Consider the following 23,614-nt stretch of genomic DNA (forward strand, 5'->3'; position numbering starts at 1 on the left):
TCATCTCACTCAGCACCATGGGTCAGGCTTCTCAGCCCTTTCATATCCTGCGCCTGATGAGCTCAGCCCATCAGCCAATAGCTAATGATGTGGGTTCTCCCCATCAGAGGCACAGTGAGAACCCAGCTGTGTGGTCAGCAACAGCACCCACCCTCAGCCCTACACCAGGTCAGTCTTCTCAAAAAGTTCACATGGGGGTATTTCTTGGTTCTGAGGGCAGAGAACACAATGTCTCAGGTGGTGGTGAGGCCACAGTTGGCATTCATGAAAGGAGGCAACTGACCCGCGACATCCAATCCAATCATAACAAACGCACAGCCAAAGCTCAGAGCCGTGATTCAGCCTTCCCTCCAGGGCCACTGGCTCCTGATGAAGTCTCACCAAAACCCAAAGACAGAGCCTTATCCAGGGAAACGGTGTTTAACTGAGCCAAGGAACTCAGTGGAAAGTTTTATTTCTTACCATGGCAAAAAAAAAAAAAAAAGATAGATCATGCTTTTGAAAATAAAAATAACCTGCCACCTCTCTGGGGGAGGAGGTGCAGCGAGCCAAGGAAGAGACGAGATTAGATATTAGATAAAGGAGAAGGCTAGAATCTTTCAGGGCTTAAGGCTATAGCAGCAAGAATTGCTAAAGCCTGTCCCTGCATAGTATTGCCTATAGTTTAGGATGCCTCAGAGAATGAGGAGAAAAAAAAAAAAAAGAGGACAACTGCAGCCTAAATCTTCCACCCTGAATAAGTACCAAAAACAACTACCCGAATTAAGGCCATCTGGAACACTCAGTCCAGGTGGTGAAAGCAGAGAGCTAATGAGGCCAACGCTGTGGTTCATACTTATGTAAGGGCCAAGCAAACTCAGACAAAGAAAGCACTGTGCCCCAGCCACAGGCCGAACCCGGCCCACCAGCTGTCTCGCAAATCAAACCTGCGGTCACCCAGAGGATGAGAGAGGCACATACAGCGGGAGATGACTCAGTGCTCACTCTGCCTCATTCCAAGAAAAATGCAAAAGAACACCTCCTACGGACATTGGATAAGATGTGCTCTGCAGAGAAAAAGACTAGTCCACCTGTCCAGCCCTGCCTGGTTAACAAGATGCAGGAAGCTGAAACAAGTGAACTCCATTTCCTTGAAGCCACAGCTCAAAAGCCACCTTCTCGGAGGCCTGCCCTGACACCAGAATGGCAGGTGAGGCCCACACCTTCTCCCACCATAGCGTGCCCAGCCAACCACATCAGGTACAGAACAGTGAGCAGTATTTGCTTTCCTAACTTCCCACTCAACTGTGACTCCCCAAGAGAAGGGGCTGTGTTTCTCAATCCTTTCCCCCAGGACCCAAGACAAGCTTGAAAAGACCATTAGCATGGGAACATTGCTACGGATGCTAGACACGGCCTACGCCCTTGAAGATTTTGGAATCTCAAGATGGTCACCTCCATTCTTGAATACCATAAACTGCTCTCAGGAGCAAATGCCAGCAGATGACAGCAGCAGACACCATCTATTGGGCTGTCCTCATGTGCAAGCATAACCTTGAAAAACGTTTGCTTATCAGACCCTCTCCACAACTCCACAAAGCCAGCAGTGCCATGCCGCTTGCACAGCTGTGGAAACAGCCTTAGAGATATTCAGGAACTTGCTTAAGGTTACACAGCTTGAGAGTGGCAATGCAGGGATTGACCCTAGCGCTCTTAACCACACCAAATACTGCCTCCCACAAGAGGAGGAGCAAGAACTCAAAGGTACAAGCAAATTAAATGAAGGGACATCTATATCCTAATATAGCTAGATTTCTGATAGTGTCAGGTGCAAAACAGGAGCTGAATGTGGAGGAGGTTTGGAAAGAGGGAGAGGCATCTAATCAGGAACAGGTAATTAATCTCAATCATGTGTTCTCAACAAGGGTTGTATCTCCTTCAAACGAGGTGGGGTGGGGCAGATTTTGTAGGCTCGACCTAAGGATAAAATGGAAATTAAAATTAGCGATGACTGGGCATGGTGGTTCACGCCCGTAATCCCAGCACTTCGTAAAGCAGAGGTGGGAGGATCACTTGAAACTAGGAGTTTGAGACGAGCAAGAGTCCATCTCTATTGTTTTTAATTTAACATTTGTAGAATATTAGTACTATATTTTGTCTCAGTTTTAGGTTACTTGTTGGTTATTGGGGGCAAGAAAACCTTACTCTTTATGCATAAAGCACAGACATACGTACAGTAAATAAAGAGATATATACAGGATATCTGTAGTACTCAAATTTCACAGAGGAGGAGAGATGATCAGGGAAAAAATTATCTAGAAAGGTGCCTCAGGGACAATACTGAAAAAAATTTAAGAAACACTGATCTACAGGAAGCAAACACGAGGAACAAGAACAAGGGTGAGAGGCAAGGGAGACCCATCAGAGGAGTCCATGTGGGTCCTGATGCGCATGGCCCAGAGACATGGGGGGAACAGATGAAAACACAGTGTCCCCAGGGCAACTCCACCTTTCCTTCTGCCCATCATTTCATTCTTCCATGTGTTCAATTAAAAATATACAAAATATCTGGCCAGGTGCAGTAGCTCATGCCTGTAATCCCAGCACTTTGGGAGGGTGAAATGGGAGGATCACTTGAGGCCAGGAGTTCAAGACCAGTCTGGGCAATATAGCGAGATCTCGTCTCTACAAAAAGTTTTTAAAATTAGCCAGGTGTGGTCTCACAGCCTGTAGTCCAAGCTACTCATCAGGAGCTGAGGAAGGAGGATTGCTTAAGCCCAGGAGTTCGAGGTTACAGTGAGCCATGATTACACCACTGCACTCCAGCCTGGGTAGCACAATGAGGTCCTGTCTGTAAAGGAAAAAAAAATCACACAGTGCTGGTGGCTGTAGGGTAGGCCCTCCTTTGGCTTTACTATATAATGTGTTACTAAGTAGTTATACCAATATATATTCAACACCCTTTCTGGATGAGTTCAGGCAGCTAACGCTGATATCATCAGGGGATTTTTGTTTTGTTTTTGCCAAACTAGAAAGCATAAAATGATATCTTATTGTAGTTTTAAGATGCATTTGTTTGATTACTAATGAATTTAACATTTTTTCATATGTTTATTGGTCATTTATGTTTCCTCTTCTACAAATTCCTCTTCGTATCTTATACCATTTTTCTATTGAGTGATTGTCTTTTTTACGAAATTTCTTTATTCCATATGCCAATCCTTTGTCAGTTTGCAAATTACTTCTCCACTAGTGACTTGCCTTTCCACTTTTCTATTGTGTCATTAGATAAAAAGTTTTCAATTTTAATGTAAATTTATCAGTGTTTTCCTCTATAATTTGCACTTTTTGTACCTTGTATTTAAAAAATCTCTCTGTGCTGGCATCAATATTCTATGTCATATTTTCTAAAAGTTTAATACTTTTGATTTTCATTTTAACTTCTTAATTCATATTGAAAATTATTATGAGGTAAGCATATGTATACTTTCTAGTTTGACAAAAGTAGATCTTGTTTTTATTGCTTTTCAACTTAATTTCCATAATTACTTATTAATCCATAATTAAAAGTCAAAAAAATAGATATTGCTGTAAATGTGATAAGAAGGGAACACTTTCACATTACTGGTAGAAGTGTAAATTAGTACAACCACTATAGAAAACAGTATAGGAATTCCTTAAGGAACTAAAAGTAGAACTACCATTTGATCCAGCAATCCCACTACTGGGTATCTACCCAAAGGAAAAGAAGTCATTGTATGAAAAAGGCACACGCACCTGCATGTTTATAGCAGCACAATTTGCAATTGCAAAGATATGGAACCAATCTAAGTGCCCATCAACCAACGAGTGGATAAAGAAAATGTGGTATATATACACCATGGAATACTACTCAGTCATAAAGAGGAAAGAAATAATGTCTTTTGCAGCAACTTGGTTGGAGCTGGAGGCCATTGTTCTAAGTGAAGTAAGTCAGGAATGGAAAACCAAATATCATATGTTCTCATTTATAAGGAGGAGCTACGCTATGAAGACACAAAGGCATAAGAATGTATAATGGACTTTGGGGCTCCGGAGGGAAAGGTTGTGGGGATGAGGAATAAAAGACTACATATTGGCTACAGTATACACTGCTTGGGTGACAGGTACACTAAAATTTCATAAATCACCACTGAAGAATTTATCCATGCAACCAAAAACCACCTGTACTCCAAAAACTATTGAAATAAAAAAACATGAAAAAAATCTCCCTACAATAATAGACCTATCTTTATGTTTATGATCACTTTTTGTTTTATATATTTTGAAGCAAATAAACTTAGAGTTTTAATATCTTCCTAACAAGAAATGAACTGTTTGTTATTCAACAGCAGCCCTCTTTGTCACCAGTAATGCTCTTTGCTGCTATTAATAAAACTGCACCAGTAGTTTGTTAGAGGGAGAGGGGGTTTAATATTTGCCTGGAATATCTTTTCATACTTTTACTTTCAAATCATGTGTCCTTCTGTTTTAAGAATATCCAGCTAAGAAAAGCCTCTCTGAGCTCCATTTCGGTTTTTGTTTTATTTCTCTTTCTTTTTTTCATCTAGTCTGACAATCTTCATCTTTTTTGAGAATTCACTTATGTTGATTGTAATGACTGACATATTTAAACTTATTTCAACCATTTCTTTTATGCTTTCTCTTTTTCCCACTTTTCCATGTTTCATCTTTACTTTTAAGGATGAAATATCTAACAAATGAATTCATCATATTCTAAAGGGATTTAAAAAACTGATACTATAGTATTGATCCTATCTTGCAGAGGACAACTGCTATGTTTTGAATGTTTGTCCCCTCCAAAACTGGTGCTGAAATTTAATCCCCAGTGTGGCAATATTGTGAGATACAGCCTTTAAGAAGCAATTGGGTCATGAGGGCTCTGCCTTCATTAATGGATTCATTCATAGGTTGTATTAGTCTGTTTACACACTGCTATGAAGAACTATCTGAGACTGGGTAATTTATGAAGAAGAGGTTTAATTAACTCACACTTCCACAGACTTAACAGGAAGCATGACTGGAAGGCCTCAGGAAACCTACAATCATGGTGGAAGGCAAAGGGGAAGCAAGCACATCTTACCACAGCAGAGCAGAAGAGAGAATGAGCAAAGCGGGGAGTGCTAGACTTTCAAACAACCAGATCTCATATGAACTCTATCATGAGAACGGCAAGGGGGAAGTCTGCCCCCATGATTCAGTCACCTCCCACCAGGCTCCTCCTCCAAGACGTGGGGATTACAATTTGACATGAGATTTGGGTAGGGACACAGAGCCAAACCATATCATGAATTAATGAGTTATCATGGGAGTGGGACCGGCAGCTTTATAAGAAGAGGAAAAGATACCTGAGCTATCACACTCACCACCTGATCTCCTGCATGGCCTCAGGACTGCAGAGACGCCAGCAAGAAGGCCCTCACCAGATGTGGCTCCTCAACCTCGGACTTTCCAGCCTCCATAACTGTGTAAATTCCTTTTCTTCATAAATTACTAAATAAGTTCATTTTCTTATAAAATTACTCAGTTTTATGTACTCTAAGCAACAAAAATTCACTAAGACCATAAATGAAGATGCAGTGAAAACCTTTGCTTGGGTTAGAAAGCTAATCAGTGACCAAACTAAGGACCAAACATGAGTAAAACAATGTCGGCCGGGCGCGGTGGCTCAAGCCTGTAATCCCAGCACTTTGGGAGGCCGAGACGGGCGGATCACGAGGTCAGGAGATCGAGACCATCCTGGCTAACACGGTGAAACCCCGTCTCTACTAAAAAAATACAAAAAACTAGCCGGGTGTGGTAGCGGCGCCTGTAGTCCCAGCTACTCGGGAGGCTGAGGCAGGAGAATGGCGTAAACCCAGGAGGCGGAGCTTGCAGTGAGCTGAGATCCGGCCACTGCACTCCAGCCTGGGCGACAGAGCCAGACTCCGTCTCAAAAAAAAAAAAAAAAAAACAATGTCTAGCACTCTTCCACCACACAATTAATTTAGTACAATCCTCGAAGTACATCATCTTCCCCTCACAGAGGTAAAGAAAAACCAGTATGAAGCTATTCATTTTACATATAGGAAAACTAAGACTTGTGGTAATAAGTCATTTACACGTGGGTGGGAAAACTTTGTTACAAATTAAAATGTTACATTTCCAGAAATTTTGAATTCTAGGGGAAAAAAAACTAAACAGAAATTTGTGGGAGAAAAGAAAACCATTAACGAGGGCTGAGGTAGATATATTTATTACTAGCTTAGGAACAAAAAAAATTATTATTAGGTCTGCTCACAAAGTTATATGAAATTTTAAAATATATTCAGATCTGACGACGTCTAATATTTTGGATTTTGCCAGTTCAGCAGCCACTTGAGTACAAAAAAATAATCAATATCATATTTAAGAGGAAGTTAACATGCTGTTGGGATTTCCTATCTTCCAGGGTTAGAAGCAATGCCCAGGAAGCACCAATTTTCAGTAAGGAGTCAGAAACTAACTCAAGTTAGGTGCACGTCTCTAACCACAAGGCATCCTGTTTCTGTATCTCACTTTCTGGTCTCAATCTCCAGAGGTTTCTGTTTCTCTTCTACTTCAGTTTTATCACCTCCGGGAACCTCTGAGAATCAAAACATTTTTCCTAGGTTGAATTCCAAATCAGGTTTTGGTTGTGTCTTGTTTTTACTCAGTAAATTTCCAAGCACAGACTTTTTCCTCCACCAGGAATCTATAGCAAGCAAGAAGCATTTATCAGAGGCCTCTGGGCAACACCCTGGCCCCCAGGTGACAGAAAGATCCCCCTGGCAGTATACCAGGTCCCTTGCTAGCTAGACCTGTGAAGAGGGTCTCAATCCTGCCTCATATAAAAGTAGTTTTCAAATAACCACTTTGAAGAATCTTTCATTATCTAAGTCAGACCAAGGCAAGAGTGAAATGCTACTGGACTTCCCATCTAAAACAGCGACAGCAGCATAAACTACTTGACATTAAAATTATTTCCACTTCTTAAGTAAATCATCAAGTTTCTTCTGAATTTGAACTTGTCTAGATTCTCAACAACAGGCAGCTTTTTGATAAACTGATCGGAAGTGATCTTAAAGACCACCATCACCCTCCATGGTTAGTTTTACTCTACAACCTTCATATTCAATGTCTGAAAATAAGTTGGAGAAAGTAACTGCAGGATATGAACTATGAACTTTTATCTTAAATGTTATATTGATCGTTAACAACTTTATCATTTTTTCCAGGCTCCCAATGCTAATATTCATGTCTTCTGATTCCTAGCTTGGACTCTTTCTTTACAAGAAGCAAAGGAAAAACACACTTAATAGGTAACAACACAAATAATCATACCTTTCTTGCCAGCAGTGTGGCCATTTGAGACACTACCATGTGGCCAAGGAGAAGCCACACCAGCCACTGCTTCCCCCATTCCATCCAGAAGCTCCACTCAAAGTCGGTCGCATCCTAAATAGGACAAAATAGGAGTTTATCAGAGGGATTTCAGTACACATCTGAGTCAGAACACAAACTCCAGTTAATAAAACTGGAAAGAAGGTGAGTCCAAACTCTGTAAAACAGGATTTACACACTTCTAGCCTTTCCCCATCCATCTGTACACTCCCCTCCAGCTTGCTATTATTTAATGGCAAAAACTGCAATTACTTTTGCACCAACCTAACAGAATCATTGCTATTGCCATTCCCCAAATGCACCTTGGACTTTCTACAACTCTGTCTTTGTTACAGCTGATCTCCCAGGGCCCTCTATAGTATAGATACTATTATTATTTCCATTTTGCAAAAGATGAAACAGAGACTTAAAGAACTCAATTCATTTACCCAAGGTCACAGGGATAGCACAAGTAATGAATTGAGGCTATCCCGGTTTAGACAACTAGATGTTTTCACTAAGGAGAGGAATGTAAATTGGATACTAATAATATGGCTTAAAGTCAGTCATTCTGAGTCTTGTTACCATTTACAGACAGAATAATTTGTCAGAGAAATTAACTAATTTCATATAAATTTATAATAAAGGAATGAAAGGTACACTTCCCTTCCCCCCAAGAAGCTCTGTGTCCATGTGGCATTCTGTGTCTGCATCGGTACCAGGTTCCACATGTATGAAGCTCCCCAGCAGGAGTAGGTAGAAACCTCTGAAAAGAGTGGATGTGTGGATGCTTAGAAACCAGCAACTCAAAGTCAATGCCTCAGGAGCCCCAGAAAGGACCACAGAGGCCAAGAGGAGCGTGGAGAGATGCACACAGGATGGAGGTGGATTTGAGGTCTCAGATTTTTCTAACCAAAACATGTGCCTGGAAAAGGACTCCTGCAATGACTACTGATATTGAACCCCTCACCAATCTCTACAAGTAGAACTTGAAGTCTCTCTTAATTGGATTTGATGAAAAGTGTGATTTTTTTTGGTGTACCTAAGATTGTGGGGTAATGTCATACCAGTTACACACAAATAAAACTTTTTTTGCAGAAAGTAAGATACACATAAAATTGATCTTGATTCATAACAGACTATGAGTGCAAGGTAGCTAAGACTGGAGGCTTGGTTTGGGTCCAGAGCCCAGATCTACTCACACTTGCTGTGATGACCTTGAACATGATCCTTAACCTTTCTGTTCTGTTTCTTCATACAACAATAGTACTTAACTTACAGGGATTTTTGAGGCTTAAATAAGAGCATATGTATATTAAAAGTTTATAACAGCACACAGTACTCACTAAACAGCAGTACCCACTACTCACTGCTAGACCCATGTGCTTCCCATCCCTTGTAAACCACCAGCCAAGACTGTATCATGCTTTACTTTGTGCCACTCATTTAAAAAAAGTTTTCCCATTTCTTCAAATAAGGAAATACAATACTGTGCATTCTCAAATTACACATGCTCTCCACACCCCAGATCCCGATACATGATCTGCTCCTAAAGCCCCTGTCCCCTGCTGGAAATCATGTATCGAGCTGAATTGCTTCCATTTAGAGATGACTACACCAGAGTCTGGGACATGCCCACCAACACACAGCCAGGCAGCACAGCAGAGAACTCAAAGCTTTAACCTGGCTCCTGATCCCTGATCCACAGTTTATTTCCCCATCTAGAGATTTCCAAGTTGGCTGAGAATCAATTAACTAAAGGTAAACAAGTTCAAAGGTCATGTGATGAGGCCATGTTAGTAAAATACCACTTTTATAACAGGGATATAGCTAAAAAGACACTGAAAGCCGAGACTTTTTTTTTAACACAAACTCAAAAAAGAAAAAACATTTGAGCTTTTTAAATATAACATTTTTGAACACTTAGAATTGCATTTAGAATTCATGACCCCAAGCTTACCTATGCCTCAAAACTTCTCCAAGTTTAATTTTTTAGGGGGGATAAAAGGATATAATATGACAAAACATCTAAGACTTTCTGTTCCACCAGAAAGTCCAGGACTCCTGAAAACTCTGCTGGTAAAATCCCATCAACAAAAATTACGCATGGCCTTTCACTGCTAATTATTGCAAAAAACATTCATTTAAAGGCAATAAAAATGTCTCCCTCATGTCTATTCTTCCCCATTTAAAAAAGTTACCTAAGGGAAATAACCACACAGAAAAGCTGGGCCAATGAAAAGGTCAAGATGATGTTTAATGATTTGGGTAAGAAAAATATTGACTCACTGCTTCTCGAAGTAAAAGCTTTATAGACTCTGAGCTCAGTCACACATTTCAAGGCAAACATGAAAGCCTGAAATCAGGAACAACATCATGTTCTGTCCCTTCCCCCATTTTCTTTCTTGACCCCATGGTTATTAATCAATTAGGAGTCTCTTCTTTGGGACTCTAAGGGGGTCAGATATAAACTGGAGCTAAATCCCAGCCAGGTAGAACTAGGCAGGCTTCTCCATGGAAGCTTGGAGGCTGTACTCCAAGGAGAAGTCACCCACATCCAACCTCAAGGTGGACACAAGCCACCTACTTGCTAAAATGCAGATTCTGATGCAGTCAATCAAGAGTGGGGCCTGGGGTCTGCATTTCTAACAAGCTTCCAGATGATGTGATACTACCAGCCTGGGGACCGATCTGCACGACTGATGAAGCCTTCCTACAGCTGAATGTTCATAAACTCATAGAATCCTTAACAGCTCAGCCCACCCCATACCATTCCCAGCCAGGGAGGGCACACACTCCGAAGCTGCTACCTAACACTCACCAACAGAGCAGTCATCCTCCTGTTCACCATTCAAAGCTCTGAGCACCCAGACTTCGGAATTCACTGAACAAGTTAACAAATGCGGTTGTTTATTCCAAGGCTTGCATTCTGCTACCAGGCAATACTAAGGACTCTGAGAGACACAATCGTTCTGGGTTTCTTAAATAGTAACTCTAACTTCCTGGCAAAACACTTTTTCCCTTCTTAACAAAGGAAAGGGTCTGGGCCTAGTGTTTGTAACTGCTGCTTTTCCTACCCACAATGGAGTTCTACTCTAGGCACCATGAGGAGCTCAAAGCCTAAACGGGAACACCCCCAGCACCAAGACCACCACACTCCACAATGAAGACATACTAAAAATCCACTGCAAAGTGAGAGGGGTAACAGTGCTGCAACTCAACTTCATATGTCCAGGAACCTGACAGACCTCTCCTTTCTTCCCATGCAATCACTGATGAACATTCGAGTATGTGTTTTCTAATTACAACCTCATAACAATCTTTAAAGTGGTTCATTTGCTTAATAGACCTTATCTTTTACAGACTTTTCAGTTCACAGAAGAATTAAGCACAACGTACAGAGAGTTCCCATAGACCCCTTAACCCCTCTCCATCAGCATCCCCCACCACAGTAATATATTTGTTCCAACTGGTGAACCTACACCGATTCATCATTGTCACCCAAAGTCCATAGTTTACATTAGGGTTCACTCTTGATGTTGCATATTCTATGGGTTTGGACAAATGTATAAAAACACATATCCACCATTTTCATATCATATGGAATAGTTTCACTGCCCTAAAAATCCTCTGTACTCTACCTCTTCATCCCTCCCACCCTGCCCCTGCCCCCCGTCAATCCCTGGCAAACAGTGATCTTTTCACTGTCTCCATATTTTACTTTTTTCAGAATGTCATGTAGTTGAAATAAATAAGTTTTGGGTTTTTGGTGTTTTTTTTTTTCTGTCAGCAATTTGAAGCTTTTTTAATTTGAGACAGTCTCGCTCTGTTGCCCAGGCTGGAGTGCAGTGGCACAACCTCAGCTCACTGCAACCTCTGCCTCCCAGGCTCAAGTGATTCTCGTGCCTCAGTCTCCCAAGCAGCTGGGACTACAGATGCATACCACCATATCTGGCTAATTGTAGTAGTTTTAGTAGTGATGGGGTTTCACCACATTGGCCAGGCTGGTCTCAAACTCCTGACCCCAAGTGATCCACCAGCCTCAGCCTCCCAAAATGCGGGGATTACAGGCATAAGCCACTGCGCCTGGCCTGAAGCTCATTTTTCCTTTTTTCTTCTTTTTTCTTTTTTGAGTAGTTCTGTTTTTTATCTCCGTATTACTAATGAGTTAACTGGAGGTCAGAGAAAGCAAATTATTTGTCCAAATCTAGTAAGGGGCAGAACTGGGTTTCTAACCTAGGCCTGTCTGATGCCAAGGAGGAAACCCTTTTCTGAGATGTTTCTACTCATACTTGTCCCTGTACCTGGACTCTCTGCCCTTCCCACCCCTTTAGCCCACAAAACTATTTGACTAGACAATCTCCAACCCAGAGTGCACCTCATTAATGCCCCATAACCACAAAGCCAGCCCAGTGACATGCACAAAACACTCACTAAATAGTACAATTCAAATGTCAGCACAGAAGTGAGGCTTTCCCATCCCTGTGCCTCCCAGGTGGACCTCATTGCACTCCCTTCTCTGTCATCACATCTCAATTCTAGAACTTTTATTATGGCATATTTATTATATTACTTTTATTCATGTATTTTCTCTCTGGAGGGAAAAATGGAGTTCTCCGAGAGCAAGAACCTTGACTCAAATCTGTCTCCTATATGCCCAACATTCAGTAAGCCTTTAAAATGGCAGGGAGCAGGAAGGGAGCCAAAAAATCAGGCCATCTAGTACTTGTCACATTTCTCCCCCTGTTTAAACTTGGAAAAGTCACTTAACTATCTGGACTTGAATTTCCTTGTGTGTAAAATGAAGGGCTCCACTAGCACGATGTCTAAGATTCCTTTCAGAAAATGGGAAAGACAATTATTTTCCAGGCTAAAGGAAAGAAATACTGAGAAAGTGCTTGTCACCCACCCGTGGAGAGGGGGTGGTCCCCCCTTCTCACACCCCTATGTCACTAGGGAAGAAAGTTACAAGAAAAAATTCCTGGCAAGTAAGGACTTGCCCTAGCAACTCACCACTGAGTAAATCTTTCCTCCTTCTAGCCTTGAATTCTCATCGACCTTAATCCTTGGCAGATCACAACTCACTCTCAGCCGCTTAGCTGGAGTACTGTGTTGTTATCACAAGGGATGGCTAAAATTCTGGTTCTGTGCTTTCTCTTGCATTCCCCAGAAAATTGAGGACTATTCTCCAGCTGAAAACACCACAAATGCATAGCTACTGAGGCCTGGTCAATAGACTAAAATGTAAGGTACCAAGGCACTCACCAAGACGCCCTAAGTGAATGAGAGAAATTCATCCTGTCACCACATCAGTTAGCTCAGTCTGCTAGTTCCTCAATCCAGATCCCTGGCCCCACTGTTTTTGGAGTCTTTTTGGATTTTTTTTGTAATCAGTCCATGACCTGCTGAATAGTTCCACTGTTTATTTCCTAGTGAGATGGGTCAGGAGCACTGTTTTATTATGCCTGTTGATGGCATTTGTAAATAGCTTGCTATCAGCTCAGAACTTTACATCTACAAATGCAGCAGAGTCTAAGAAAGGCCATGGATGAGCCTTAAAAATGATTTGAGGTCAGGTGCCGTGGCTCACGCCTATAATCCCAGCACTTTGGAAAGCTGAAGTGGGTGGATAGCTTGAGGCCAGGAGCTCGAGACCAGCCTGGCCAACATGGTGAAATCTCGTCTCTACTAAAAATACAAAAATTAGCTGGGAGTGCTGGTGCATACTTACAATCCTAGCTACTTGGGAGACTGAGTCATGAAAATCACTTGAACCTGGGAGGTGGAGGTTGCAGTGAACCGAGAACATGGCACTGCACTCCAGCCTAGGTAACAGAGCAAGACTCTGTCTCAAAAAAATAAAAATAAATAAAACTTTAAAAAAAATGATTTGACCCATTGTATAATCATTCAAATATTTCAAGAAATTTTATTGAGCATCTAGTATATGCTGCTTCATATACTCAATCACCGCACATCAATTAGGCTTTGATATCCAGGAAAGTCTTGGAGTTACTGCAAAATTGTTTTCCTCCCTGTACTATATGCTAGACCTACTTCAATTCTGCAGACTGTTCTCTACTCACTTCTACCCATTTGGCCTTATTCCTTCCATTCCATGCCCCCTACACAGCACCAAAGTAATATTTTTAAGAGCATACTTGATCATGTTATTTCCCCCACTTAATATTCTTCATGTGCTCCCCTTAGCATTCCAGAGAAACTTCTCAGTGAGACTCATGCAGTTCTTCATAAAACGGCCCTGTCCCCCGTCCACCCTTCCATCATCCTACCTAACCTTCACTGCCCCCACCATCCCACATTACAACTGCATTGACCCCTCTGACCCCATAGCCCCACATTCATACAGCTGGGCCTCCCACACTTTGCTCCCTCTATTTGGAAAAACCATCACTGAAGCATCATGTGAATGAGGACCTACCTTTCAGGTCTCAGCTCAGGCAAGCCTTCTCCCAGGAAGCCTTTCTTAATCCATCCACTCAGCCTGGACTCGGTGTCCCTTGCCTATGCTCTCATAATAGGCCACTATGGTTACCTGTATCAAAGCAACTTATCCCAATGTGCTTTTTATTTTTTTTATTTTATTTTATATTATTTTATTTTGAGACAGAGTCTCGCTCTGTCGCCCAGGCTGGAGTGCAGGGGTGTGATCTCAGCTCACTGCAAGCTCTGCCTCCTGGGGTCACACCATTCTTCTGCCTCAGCTGCCCAAGTAGCTGGGACTACAGGCACCACGCCCAGCTAATTTTTTTTTTTTTTTTGTATTTTTAGTAGAGACGTGGTTTCACCGTGTTAGCTAAGATGGTCTCGATCTCCTGACCTTGTGATCCTCTCGCCTCAGCCTCCCAAAGTGCTGGGATTATAGGCGTGAGCCACCGCGCCCGGCTTATTTTATTTTATTTTATTTTATTTTTGAGATGGAGTCTCGCTCTGTCACCAGGCTGGAGTGCAGTGGCATGATCTCGGCTCACTGCAACCTCCACCTCCTGAGTTCAAGCGATTCTCCTGCTTCAGCTCCCAAGAAGCTGGAATTACAGGCGTGCACCACCATGCCCAACTAATTTTTGTATTTTTAGTAGAGATGGGGTTTCACCACGTTGGCCAGGCTGATCTCGAACTCCTGACTGCAAGTGATCCACCCTCCTCGGCCTCCCAAAGTGATGGGATTACAGGCGTGAGCCACCAGGTCCAGCCCCCATTATGTTTTAATTACAGGTTACTGAGCTGTCTCTCCACTAGACTGTGAGCTCCTTTCCAACAGGGTCTATATATATATTAAGCATTGTATCCTTCAATAAACATAATATATTAGATGCTCAATAAAAGTTTGAAAAATTTGAATGATTATACAATGAGTCAAACTATTTTTAGGAACCTGGTATCAGCACCGTCTGCTGGGAAAGGGGAAGAAGTGATACTAAAAGTGAAGAATCCAGTTTCTGGCTTAGAATGCCTTTATAACCCCAGGTAGGGAGAAAATATAAGCTCACAGAATAGTTCTAGTGGATGATCTGCTCTGCAGATTATCCTGACCAACTCAAGGCCCACTCTCTGAAAAATCAATTACTGACTCTCAAGACATGGCCAAAGCATAGTATTATTACAATAGAGGACCCATTTCATATTCATAAGAAACACATAAACTAAAGTATGGAAAACACCTGGAATACAGCCAGGAATGTATGAAGTACTATGTCCTTGTTTGTTCAGTAAATATACAAATAAACGAACAAACAACAAACTCGATTCTACTTTGATAGGCCCAGAAACACAACTCCAGGAGTTTTCAAGCTGCGCATCCTGAAACAGTTAGAAGCACCCATAGTTAGAATATGAGAGAGTTCAGCTGTCAAGATCCCAAACCCAGTCCAAAAAAAGGAAAGAGGAAAGTTCTAGAGACTGTGGACTGAAAAGAAGTGAGTCCACGGTTAACAAAAAGGAACTTCAGCATTCAGGAAAGCAACCATCTTAATCTTTTGCTAAGAAGAAAACATCTGCTTGTACAGCAGGCACTGCCAATTAACTCGACCATGACTATTCAATCCTCTCTAGCATTACTTCCTACACATTACAGGTTAGAAGGTTGAAAACTACATATCCCCGAATTCCCGGTAGCTGGCAGGTCTAAAAATGGCTGAACTTCTGATGAACAAATACAAACACTATGACTCTGAGAGTAAAGGAACGATGCATGGGCTGTGAGACTTCTGAAGAAAATGGTGGCAGAGGCCCTTTGGCTGTTCTGCAGCAGCCATGATGGAGATTCTGGGGTCTAGACAGTTCAGAGATGCTGAAGCTGTCAGATGTGGCACCAGAGCCCTAGGTTCTCAAGCCAGGAGCTACGTGGCAGTAGATGTGTAGGGTGGCTCTCGGAACTGTTTCTGGTAGATCACTTAGTGTCTGCTCCTACAGGTCTTTCCATTATTCTGAAATGTCTTTAAATCCCTGCAATAATTGTCTTTAAATGACTGCAATAGATTCTGTTGTCTGCAATGGAACCATGACTAACATATTATGGAAGAAATATTTCCTCTGATTGGAATCCAGCTCCAGCTTAATAACAAAAGCATTCTGAAAACAATTCACTTTGAAAGACACTAGTCTGAAATAAGTCTATTCAATGGAGGAAAATGACATGGAAGAAAACACCAGCTAGGTCAACCCAATGAATGCTCAAGAACTAGGTAACGAAGGCAGTGATTGTTTGTTAGAATACAGTCACAAATGCATTTATGTATTTCAAAACCAAAAGATATGTAATGTTCTCTATACCAAAAAAAGATAAATGTTTCAGGTGATGGATATCCCAATTACCTTTACTTGATAATTACACATTATATAGAGGTGTCAAAGTATCAAATGTACTCCAAAAATGTGTACAACTATTGTATATCAATTTTTAAAGAAAAAAAAAGGAAATGACCTACCTTACCAATCACTTTATATTTTTCATTATACCTTTTTCCTTCAGAGAAAACAGTATAGAGCTGAATATTTACTATTTTCCTTATCCTTATATCTAGCAAGTTGTAAAAATAAAATACTACAGAAATACTACACATGTTTGTGTACCTATTTCCTAAATAGCATTATTTGCTTATTGTTTACTTGGAGACCATGTATAATATCTAATTACACTGAATAAGAGTTATCTGCAATCAGAGAAAACCTTTATGAGGTTCTTGAAATCACAAATGTTTCCCTGTACATTCTAAGGCAGCAAACTGACCTCAATGGCCCGTAAATCTCCAGACAAGAAACACAAAAGGAGACTAATTTTGTAAGAATTCTGCACAAAAGAGGCACTGCTCTCCGAATGAACCCAGGCTAATGATTCATTGAGCAATTATTGGAAGAGTTTTCTTTTTCCTTCGACAACTGCTTTTCTCTTTCTAAAAGAATTTGAACTAAATCATTTTACTGCTTACAATTTCCAGAGACAACACTCTCTCCCAGTCAATATTTTCGGAAAGATAAAACGCTTCCACTAATAAAACCTTTTTTTCTGGAAATAACGAAGTCCCTGCTGAAACATCATCACCCTCCTGCATAGGTGAAGATGCTTACAAGGGCAGGGACGCCGCCAACAGGACAGGCCCAGGCTGCCCTGTTCTACTGTGTACCATTCCCAGCCTCTTCATTGCCCCTCGCCACACAAGCCAGGCAAATTGGTCCAGGGTAAAATGGTAAAGGGGAGGTGTTTTGTGGAAGAAGAAAAGAGAAAGCCTCTTAAGACAAGAGGACCTAATTAACATGGGTAAGTTATTTCGCATATCTTCAGCCCAACTGCCAACCTAAACTCAGTAACAACCTCTGGTCACAACTCTCTACCTACTTACCTATTTCTCAGAAGTCACTTGGGATTATGCAGGAGAGCAAGACTGCAGAATCTATTCAGTTTAACATGAATAGATTCTGTCTCCCTGCTCTGTCTATGCCATATTCCCACCTTTCCTTTCCTCCTAAAGCCAACAAAGAAGGAATCAAATGTTTAAAAAGAAACATTAAATTTCAGGGTGAACTTGAAGGCACAAAACTGTATTATTTTCCCCACATGTCTCAAATTGGAAAAACACTATATTTTCTACAAGATATATGGAAAAAAAGAGCTATAAACGATGGAAAAAGGTGATAAACAAATTGGAGATCATGACAAAAAAATGTAATAGAATGAGATGACTGGAGAACAAATTACACAGAATCATGACTCCTCAGCTTCAAAATATGCTAATAAATCACACATACCATTAATGTCACTTCCCCAGAATATCAAAAAGACAAAGTGAGTCACAATAACATGGAAGGAAAAAAGATCCTCAGCCTGTTGGGGGCCACAGCCCCTAAAATGATCCTTACACTCAGAGAATTTACTCTCTGCTGAGGAAGTCTTCACGCATGCAAGAAAACTGCTTTGTACAGAACGTCTCTGCAGTGGGCAAACATAGCAAACTGGAACTCCACATGGAAGGCCAAAATGTTGGAGATCCCCAGGGCAAAAGGTCAATTAAGAAAGAAAGTATAATCTTAGAGAGAAAAAGGAAGAATTAACATTTTTGCCATCTATCTAGGGGAAGAAGAAGGGAACCCTCCATAATCCCAGATACCACCTTTCTACTTTACACACTGCCTGAAAGACCAGGGAAAGAGGTGAGCAGAGCTATGTTGAAGAGTACTCCCATACATCTTTACATCTGTCCCCTTTGCCCATTAGCTGCCAAAGCAGTTCAAGAGACAACTCCCCACCCAGATCACCTGTGAACCCACCAGCCATCACAGGCAGCCCAGGAACCTGGGAGACCCAGAATAGAGACAGACAAGAACAAGACCAAGGCTCACCACATCCTCAGGGCACACTGCCCCATCCTTCCCCCACTGTCCATTGCTTCTACCATCTCTCTTCAGAAACCTGTTTGTGTATTAATAAAATAACTCATCTTATTTATGATACCTGAAACTTACTTTAAAACACAGACTACAACACAGAGACTTCTGCTTTCAGACAAGATATAGTACACACATTTATCCCTGTCCCTCCACTAATGACAGCTAAAACCCTTGGATGTAATATATAAAACAAATGCAAGGAGATTCTGAATGGTGAAAAGAACAGACTGGGCTAGAGAGCTGAGGACCTACAGAATGACAATAAGCAAAATAAAATTAAGTATGAAGTAAATGTTGATATATTAATATTTATATTAATGCAATATTAATTATACTTAATATAACTTACTAGATGGGCTTAATAGCAAAAGTAGATTACATAACAAAGAATTATTGAGCCAGGCATGGTGGCTCACGTCTGTAATCCCAGAACTTTGGGAGGCTGTGATGGGTGGATCATTTGAGGCCAGGAGTTCCAGACCAGCCTGGCTGACATGGCAAAACCCCCTATCTAGTAAAAATACAAAACAATTAGCTGGGCATGGTGGCACATGCCTGTAATCCCAGCTTCTTGGGAGGCTGAGGCAGAAGAATCATTTGAACCCAGGAGGCAGAGATTGCAGTGAGCCAAGATTGCACCACTGCACTCCAGCTTGGATGACACAGTGAGATTTTTTTTTTTTTTTTTTGAACCTAAGGATAGGTCAATAAAAATCACCCAATCTGAACAAGAGAGAGAGAAAACTGACTGAAAAAATACAGCCTCAGAGACCCCTGATATAAGAACAAAAGACCTGACATTGGTGTCATTAAATTTTCCAGAAAGAAAGAAGAAAAAAAAATGAGGTTAAAAATATGTTCAAAGAAATAATGGCAAAAAAAAAAAAAGAAATTTGGCAAAAAGCATAAACCTACAGATTCAAGAACCTGAATAAACTCCAATCAAATTAAATACAGCAATTAAAAGACAGAGCTTGGCAGAATTGATTGCTAGAAAAATGACCCAACTCTAGACTGTCTACAGGAATTCACTTTAAATATAATGAAATGGGGAGGTGGAAAGTTAAAAGGATGGAAAAGAATATGGCATACATACATGAATCAAAAGAAAGTGGGAGTGGCTCTATCAATGGCAGATAAAGTAGACTTCAGAGAAAGAAAATCACCAGGGTCAAAAAGGGTCATTGCAGAATGATAAAAATATCTTCTCACCAATAAGATATAAGAATCCTAAATGTGTATGTGTATATACACATACACATATACATATATATTAAAAGCATTGTGGTTTTTCAGGGATTAGAGATGAGGAGGAGCAGGGTGAGTATGGCCACAGAAGAGGTAGCATGGAGTAGCTCTTCAAGGTCCTATATCTTTATCATGTTGGTGTTTACATGAATTTGCACGTGATAAAACTGCATATAACTATATACATATACACAAATAGGTGCCTGCAAAACAGGTGAAATCTGATTAAAGTCTGTGGGTTGTATTAATGTCAAGTTCCTGGGTTTGAGTTTACTATGTAAGATTCCCCACTGGGGAGCTAACTATCAGGTCCTCCTGTTGACAACAACAGACACCAGGGACTGCTGGGAGGTGGGAGGGAGGACTGGCAAGGGCTGAAAAACTATTGAGTACTGTGCTCAGTACCTGGGTGACAGGATTATTCACACCCTCAACCTCAGCGTCACACAATATACCCAGGTAACAAATTTGTGTATATACCCCTGGAATCTAAAATTAAAAGTTGGGGGAAAAAAAAGATTCCCCACTGGGGAATCTGGGTAGAGGTACACAAGGCCTCTCTGTACTATTGCTGCAACTTCCTGTAAGTGTGTAATTGTTTCAAAATAAGACGATGCTAAAGATAACAAATCGTACTCCAAGTCCCATTATATAAAAACGGCTAAAACGAGAGTTTCTATGGTTAACCCAGGATGGGATTTAGAACCCTGCTAGCATGTCCTCTACTTCGCCCCCTAGTGGTAGCACCAACAGCACCCGGTGAATAACAAGGTGTGGAATCTCAAGGTGATGACTCAACATTCATTTGCATACCCATAGTACCCTGCACATAGTAAATTCTTTAAAGCTTAAAAGAATATTTCTTTTGACTCAACATTTCTAACTATGGGAAGATTAAAGAATTCTTTTTGTGCAAACTGTAGGCAGTAATTCTTTTTGTGCGAACTGTAGGCACCATCGGTGTACTAGGAGTTGCAGTTACTGCCATAATGAGTTAAAACTGATTTTCAGCATTCAGTGGTTTTTCTTCAAATCGAATAAATCTTTCGCCTTTTACTAAAGATTTCCGTGGAGAAAAACAAATCACTTTTAAATTAAATTTTTGAAACCTTGCCTTGGCAAGGCAAATCATGTTTTATAAAGAAAGATCTTAAGATAAAAGCATTCTAGTACAGCTTCAGGTTGTAGCGGTACATTGTTCACTTAAAGACTGAATAATAGAACTTGCAAGGCCATGGTTAAACTCTTGTTTTCCATCTCAAAACTTCGAGTCATATATGAGTCATGTATCTCAAAAGTCATATAACTTTCCCTGGTGACATCTGACTTGCTAATTAACAACATTAACATTAGAGACACAGACTGGCTTAGACAATTTAGAAGTGATGGCCTTTAAGATCCTAAATTCAGTCACTTGGTTGGAGAATTTCTGGTTTCCTGTCTTTAAAAAAGTCCCAAATCCATCCCCCTCTAGATAATATTCTATTATCTATCTACCTAGTAAGAAATTCAATGCAAGGTGGTGATGCAAGCTCCTTAAAGGACTCCATCAATTCCACTGATCAGCTTGGTGTAAACTGGTTTCCACTGCTTGCTTAGCAAGTGTTTAATAAACGTACATATGCCAGATAGAATTTGACCTGAGATTTGCTTTCATCAAACCTGGGAGCAAAATTATGGTGGAATAACAAACCTTCATCCATCTCAAACTTTTCGGCAGCTATTGTCATCCCTGAAAGTGGCATCAGTCAGTTCCCCACACAAAGACACCCCACTTTACATCTTCTCCCACGTGCCCCTGTGATCTCGCTCTTACCTTGCTGCTGCTGCTTAATTTCTTTTTAACAAAGGCTTATCAACTGTCATGTCATGATTTTAAAAGGTAATAACCTTTTTAAGAATGCTGACAGGCACCACTTTTAGGAAATGTACTGAGAGAAGGAAACGTTTTCCCTCCTTCCCGCTTCCCCATACCTCCCCCCAAATTTCAGATCCCGCCACTATTCAACCTGCCCTAGGCTGGAATAATCCCTTCCCCCTTTCTCTCTGGGTCTTGTTATGGCACTTATATAATTCTGAATCCTGTTACAGCACTTATATGTTTGTGTGTAAATTAACTTTAATCCACCTCTAAGGACAGTTCTTAACATTGAAAGTATCCAAATAAGGAGTCCAGAAAGAGTGAGTTAGCATTTGAAGGACTCTAATCAGAAATCTACTCCCACACATGACTACAATTCAAATAATTCCAACATGGTACCTAAAGCTGCACCTGAAAGTTTACTAGCATAAGGAATGTTAGGAATAAATATTTTACTAATGAAAAGCATGGTGCTCAACATGTGATGGATTAAAATTTTTCATTATTACCCTTGTACTAATGAAGTATGTAAGAATCCCTTGAGGCCAGGTGCAGTGGCTCACGCCTGTAATCCCAACACTTTGGGAGGCTGAGCCAGAAGGATCGCTTATGCCCGGGAGTTAGAGGTTACAGTGAGCTATGATCATGCCACCGCACTCCAGCTTGGATGGCAGAGCAAGACTCTGTCTTTAAAAAATAAATAAATAAATAAATTAGTCTGGGTATGGTAGCTCACACCTGTAATCCTAACAGTATGGGGGGGCCATGACAGGAGGACTGCTTAAGGCGGGGAGTTTGAGATAAGCCTGGGCAACAAAGCAAGACCCTGTCTGTACAAAAATTTTAAAACTTAGCTGGATATGGTGGCACATGCTCACAGTCCCAGCTATTCTAGGGGCTATGGTGCTGGCACCACTACACTCCAGCCTGGCCAAGAGAGACCCTATAAAAAACAAACAAACAAAAAACAAAAACAAAAACAAAAACAACTCCCTTGAGTCCAGCACCCAAAGCATTGAAGGTCTAACACTCTCTTGGTCTGTGTCTTTTGCTTCAGTAAGGCTCTATCCTCTAATCAGAGTAGAAGGGTAACTGCTTCAGCCAGCAGAATAGAATTGCACCAGCCTCAGAAGGAACTTCCTGCAAGATGTTTGTTGGAGTACGTAAAGACAAACAATAGAGGCTTCACAAGCTTTCAGGAACAGACTCAATGATGGGTTTTGTACCTCCCTACCTAATGAATGTTTGTACTTGTAGGAGAATTCAGAGTTAGACACTTTCACTGTTTAACATACCACTTGGTGGCAAGGTTGTGGGAGAGAAGACATTTAACTCCTATTCACCTCCAAATGCCAGAAGTTACCAAGAGTAAAACCAAAGAACTTTATTTTGTTAAACAACAAAATAGGCTTGGGTCAGTTCAAAATATAGTACTTCTATTCAAGACTCAGCTCCAATCCACCTACTCCAGAGAGTCTTCTCTGATCATTCCAAGGCTACAAACTCTCCCAGCAATTTTTGGCTACACCGACTAGGGACAATCCTACATATGGAAACACTTTGTTAAACCGCATGCCAGGGCCAGCTTTCAGGCAGGACCCACCAGCAGGGCCAACTGTCCTGGCTGTGTACAGCCCTGGCTCTTGTAACATACTTCAGACATCAGCTGTATTAAAGCTAGGGGTGTCCTCCTGGAATTTTCAAATAGAGTATAAACTTGTTGAGTAGAGAAATAATGCCTCTTACTTCCTTAACCCACAGCATTATCACAACCCAGACCAGAAAGCAGGTAGTAAGCACTGACTTGTAAACTGACTGCTTTGTGACTGAGAAATTTCTCACCATTCTCAACAGTGGGAATGTCTTCATCTTTGCATCGAACTCCCTCAAACATTAGTAGACTCTTGATAATGTTTGCTGAGTTGAGGTGAACATGCCCATTGGGGTTTGGGACTTCTTGTGAAGGAACATTGATCTGTTGGCAACATTTGCTTCGTTTCATGTATGTAAATTCTGGTGAGTTTACAGAGGTTAGGCCTTAACTCATTTTCATTAAGCCCAGCCCCTCAAAGATTATTCCAGCATGTCTGTCATCTCCCTGCCTCCCTCCATCCGACGGGAGCAGATTAATAAGTGATTTGGCTGTGTGTGTGAATGTTCAGCCTGTCTTAACAGAAAATTGGATTTTATACATTTTTCCCC

The 23,614-nt window shown here is 41.1% G+C and overlaps 1 protein-coding gene and 1 non-coding gene across 11 annotated transcripts in view; one reads left to right on the forward strand and one right to left on the reverse strand.

The window, feature by feature from the left end:
• The window catches only part of HHAT (hedgehog acyltransferase), a 360,770-nt gene that overhangs the window by 291,186 nt on the left and 45,970 nt on the right, over nt 1-23,614 (reverse strand). For 9 of the 10 annotated variants that reach the window (XM_007988546.3, XM_037985593.2, XM_007988547.3 and 6 more), the window contains one exon: nt 7,360-7,473. In XM_007988546.3, the coding sequence (XP_007986737.1) occupies nt 7,360-7,473 (114 nt within the window). Of the gene's footprint in view, nt 1-7,359; nt 7,474-23,614 lie in introns of those variants that run through there. The other variant, XM_073011532.1, reaches the window with a different exon arrangement.
• On the forward strand, nt 20,564-20,676 carry LOC119619905 (U5 spliceosomal RNA). Its single transcript, XR_005236335.1, has one exon. It is a non-coding gene; the product is annotated as a U5 spliceosomal RNA (small nuclear RNA).

Source organism: Chlorocebus sabaeus, chromosome 25 (genome assembly GCF_047675955.1).
Source record: "Chlorocebus sabaeus isolate Y175 chromosome 25, mChlSab1.0.hap1, whole genome shotgun sequence".
In the NCBI taxonomy this organism is placed as follows: Eukaryota; Metazoa; Chordata; class Mammalia; order Primates; family Cercopithecidae; genus Chlorocebus; species Chlorocebus sabaeus.